Below are 5000 nucleotides of genomic sequence, written 5' to 3'. Positions count from 1 at the left end.
TATATATATATATATGGGAGAGAGAGAGAGAGAGAGAGAGAGAGAGAGAGAGAGAGAGAGAGAGAGAGAGAGAGAGATTGTGCATAGATACGCATGTGTGCATAATTTGTGATAGTAGCCCTACGTGTATGTACTGTATATGTGTGTATGTGCGTATATCTATCCCATAAATAAACTCTAGAAAACCACCTACGTCAAAACAACGTAAACTGTACATATTAATTTAATTCAATAATCCATTATATTTAGAAAGGAGGAAAAAGCACAATGCGACGGATCGAAATAGGGAAAATCAAGTCAAAAGGAAAATAAAAGGGAAAATCAAGTAATAAGGGAAAATCAAGTAAAAAGGGAAAATCAAGTAAAAAGGGAAAATAAAGTTAAAAGGAAATTAAAAGGGAAAATAAAGTAAAAAGGAAAATAAAAGGGATAATCAAGTAAAAAATAAAATAAGAGGGAAGATCTAGTAAAAGGGGAAAATCAAGTATAAATGAAAAAAGGGAAATCGAGTAAAATGGAAAATAAAAGGGAAAATAGAGAAGAGAAATAATAGGGGAAATAATCAAGTATAAAGGAGAATGAAGTAAAAAGGAAAATAAAAAGGAAAATCAAGTAAAAAGGAAAATAAAAAGGCAAATGAAGTAAAAATGAAAATAAAAGGGAAAATCAAGTGAAACGGAAACCAGAAGTGAAACTCAATTAAAAGGGGAAAATCAAGTAAAAAGGAAAATAAAAGGGAAAATCAAGTAAAAAGGAAAATAATAGGGGAAATCAAGTATAAAGGAAAATAAAGTAAATAGGAAAATAAAAATTAAAATAAAAGGGGAAAAGGAAGTAAAAAGGGAAATTAAAATGGAAAATCAAGTGAAAAAGGAAAATAAAAGGAAAATCTAGTAGAAAGGAAAATAAAAGAGAAAAACAAGTAAAAAGGAAAGTAAAAGGGGAAATCAAGTCAAAATAAAAATAAAAGGGAAAATCAAGTAAAAAAGAAAATAAAAGGGAAAATCAAGAAAAAGGAAAGATAAAAGGAAAAATCATGTAAAAAGGAAAATATAAGCGAAAATCGAGTTAAAGGAAAATAAAAGGGAAAATCAAGCAAAAAGGAAAATAAAAGGAAAAATTAAGTAAAAAGGAAAACAAAAGCGAAAATCGAGTTAAAGGAAGGTAAAAGGGAAAATCAAATAAAAAGGAAAATAAAAGGGAAATCAAGTAAAAAATAAAATAAAATAATAGGGAAAGTAAAATGGAAAATAAAAGGAAAAATAAAGTAAATAGGAAAGCAAACGGGAAAATCAAGTAAAAAGAAAAAATTAAGTAGAAAGGAAAATAAAGGGAAAATCAAGTAAAAAAGAGAATAAAACCTGTTATATAAGCTGAGTCTGATGAGTAAGACGCGCATGGCGGAAGAGCAATGAAGACTTCGTGACAACCAGTTGAATGAAAGGGAAAATTTATAAGGTGATGAAATGGTAATAAGAGAGAAAGGGTAATAACAAGGAGAGGGAAGGACGAACGGAGGAAGGACTGGATAGAATTTCAATGAGAGACCTTGAGTTTTCATTCGAAAGAATCAAGATAAATTCAGAGTTCTTTGGTTTTGAAGAACGATAGGAAATCATAGTGGAAGTGTGAAAGATGCAAGAAAAGTAGCGAGAGTTGATGAGATATTATTATTATTATTATCATTACTTGCCAAACTACAAGTCTAGTTGGAAAAGCAGGATGCTATAAGCCGAGGGTTTCAACAGGGAAAATAGCCAAGTGAGGAAAGGAAATAAGGAAACTAAAAGTAAAGGAAAGGAAAAATGTGAGGAGAATCCTTTGTAGATGTTTACTAAAGGTTTCACTGTTTGTGAAACGGCGGTTAATTCAATTTTGCAATACTTGCAAGAAAATTTCAATAGAAAGCAATTATACATTAGGAGGCGAAATGTGCAACCTCTAGAAGTAATTTCATTGCGTTGTAGAGTTATAATGATAATAGATAGATAAAAAGATTTGAAAAACGATTCCGCAATTGGCAAATCAGAGACCACGCAAAATCACGTCATGCGTGACATTGCTTGCATCATTAAGTTTCCAACTGGAGTTGCAACTTGTCTTATATTAATAACAAGTGATGCATGAAATAGTAATTACGATAATAATTATGATAATTAAGACAAGACTAAAATTACTAGCTTATCTTTGCTCAGACATCATCTATAACGTTTACAATGCTTCCAGAAGTCTAAAATTACTGGTATGCTGAGGGGTAGATGGAGATGGTTTGGGCATGCTCTTCGCACTCCCCAAGAGATATTAGTTCACAAAACATTCAGCTAGGCTCCAAAGGCACTAGACAATTACAATGGGTTGTTCTTGCTATTGTTGTTAAATTTTCCTTCCATTAAACAAGCCTTTGTGCTTCATAGGAAGGAGTACTGCATGCAAAAACACAAACAAAAGATGAAGGATGTTCGTATAAATACTGCAAAACAAGGAAAAGAAAAGTGTAAAAATATGGTGTATCCCTGCTATCCGCTTGCTTGAGGGCGCACTCGGGCACACTATTCTACCTTATATCTCTTCATTTTTTTAAAAAAAATTTTAAGTCCAATTATACAAAAGATTTACTTTAATGTTACTATTCTTAAAATATTCTATTTCAATTGTCCATTATATCTCTTGTAGTTTATTTCCATATTGCCTTTCCTCACTGGGCTATTTTTCCTTGTTGGAACCCTACGGTTTAAAGCACCCTGCTTTTCCAACTAAGGTTGTAGTTCAGATAGTAGTAATAGTAGTAGTAATAATAATAATAATAATAATAATAATAATAATAATAATAATAATAATAATAATAATAATAAGAGCTTCAGAGACCCAAAAACTTTCCATACTAAGAAGCCATGCAGACGAGGACTCATTAAAACTTCCGTATATGTCAGAAATGTGTTTTTGGAGAATGCTAAAAATATCATAGACTGAGAGCAACACTAATGAGAGGAGGTATTGGAGAAAGTAAGATTTGGGAGAGCGAGAACTTTTAGCTTCAGTGAGAGGTAGGCAAATGCGCTTTGTGGGTCAAATAATGAGATAAGAGTTAGAACATTCTCTCTCTCTCTCTCTCTCTCTCTCTCTCTCTCTCTCTCTCTCTCTCTCTCTCTCTCTACACAAAAATACATAAATAGATTGTTGAGAATGACTGGAGGAATAATTATCCGCAGTTCGGTTGCTGCAAGAGCCAGAAATAAGGGACAAATGGCGAGCCATGATTGACGACGTTCCTTGGATATGGCAACTAGATGATGATGATGATGATGATAATGATGGAGAGACACGATTGCTTACACTTCCTTGGGGATATGGCACCTGGATGATGATAATGATGATGATGATGATAATGATAATAATGATGATGGAGAGACAGGATTGCCTACACTTCCTTGGGGATATAGCACCTGGATGATGATGATGATCATCATGATGATCATGATGATGTTGATGATATCTCAAACGAGCCCTAAGAAAATCACCAGAAATTAAAGGCTCTGTTTCTGAAAAAGGTCAGAGACAAAGTAATCAGGTCAGAGGCTACTTATAACAAACTAGTGTAAGCAAACCGTCAAAAACGATGACTAAATATTTAGATAGAAATGCACACACACGCAACTACGTCTCACCAGGGTATAGCTACTCCCTCTCTCCCAAATCCGAGGGGTGGGGCGAGACCGAAGTCTGGCAATGCCACTAGGCGTGGCCCGAAAGAAATACACACACACACACACACACACACATATATATATATATATATATATATATATATATATATATATATATATATATATATATATATATATATATAGCCAGACACTTGCTCTTTTCTACATAGGGGAGATGGCTCGTCGTCTACCGATGGGGGTGAGGGTATTTCGTGTAATATAAGATTATCCTTTTAATGATGATTAACGAGACAATTTTTTTTTATTATAGTTAAGGAAAGGACTTTATGATGGTTGAAGAGAACATTTTTATGATAGTTAAGGAGACGACTTTAATGATGGTTAATGAAACGACTTTTATGATGGTTAAGGAAACTACTTTTATGATGGTTAAAGAGATGACAAAGATAATTAAAGAGACGACTTTAATGATGGTTAAGGAAACGACTTTTATAATGGTTAAAGAGACATATCTAAAGATGGCTAAATGGACGACTTTAATGATGGTTAATGAAGCGACTTTTATGATGGTTAAGGATATGGCTTCAATGATGGTTAAAGATACGACTTTAATGATGGTTAGAGATGACTTTTATGATGGTTAAACAGATGACATTTATGACGGTTAAGGAGACAACTTTAAGATGGTTAAGGAGACAACTTTAACGATGGTTAAGCAGACGACTTAAATGGCAGTGGTAGAGTCAACTTTAATGACAGTTAACAAGACGACTTTACAGATGGTTAAGAAGATAACTTTAACAATGGTTAAGGAGACAACTTTAATAGAGGTTAACGAGACGACTTTAATGATGGTTGTAGAGACAACTTTAATGACAGTTAACGAGACAACTTTAACGATGGTTAAGGAGACAACTTTAATGGTGGTTACCGAGACTACTTTAATGATGATTAACGAGACAACTTTATGACAGTTAACGAGACGACTTCAATGATGGGCAAAGAGACAACTTTAATGACAGTTAACGATACGACTTTAATGATGGTTAAAGAGAAACTTTAACGATGGTTAAGGAGACAACTTTAATGACAGTTAACGAGACAACTTTAACGATGGTTAAGGAGACAACTTTAATGGTGGTTAACGAGAAGACTTTAATGATAGTTGTAGAGACAAATTTAATGACAGTTAAGGAGACAACTTTAACGATGGTTAAGGAGACAACTTTAATGATGGTTACCGAGACTACTTTAATGATGATTAACGAGACAACTTTATGACAGTTAACGAGACGACTTCAATGATGGGCAAAGAGACAACTTTAATGACAGTTA

At 33.3% G+C, this 5000-nt stretch overlaps 2 protein-coding genes across 2 annotated transcripts in view; one reads left to right on the top strand and one right to left on the bottom strand.

Moving 5' to 3' along the window:
* Nucleotides 1-5000, bottom strand: part of LOC137638746 (uncharacterized) — a 494402-nt gene that overhangs the window by 117691 nt on the left and 371711 nt on the right. The gene's annotated exons all lie outside the window — the stretch shown is intronic.
* LOC137634972 (glycine, alanine and asparagine-rich protein-like) overlaps nt 4731-5000 on the top strand; it is an 8215-nt gene continuing 7945 nt past the window's right edge. Inside the window, exon 1 of the mRNA XM_068367554.1 lies at nt 4731-4877. Within this exon, the coding sequence (XP_068223655.1) occupies nt 4731-4877 (147 nt within the window). The remainder of the gene's footprint in view (nt 4878-5000) is intronic.

The sequence above is a fragment of the Palaemon carinicauda genome, chromosome 3, assembly GCF_036898095.1.
Source record: "Palaemon carinicauda isolate YSFRI2023 chromosome 3, ASM3689809v2, whole genome shotgun sequence".
Classification (NCBI taxonomy): Eukaryota; Metazoa; Arthropoda; class Malacostraca; order Decapoda; family Palaemonidae; genus Palaemon; species Palaemon carinicauda.
This window is presented reverse-complemented; position numbering and strand designations above follow the sequence as displayed.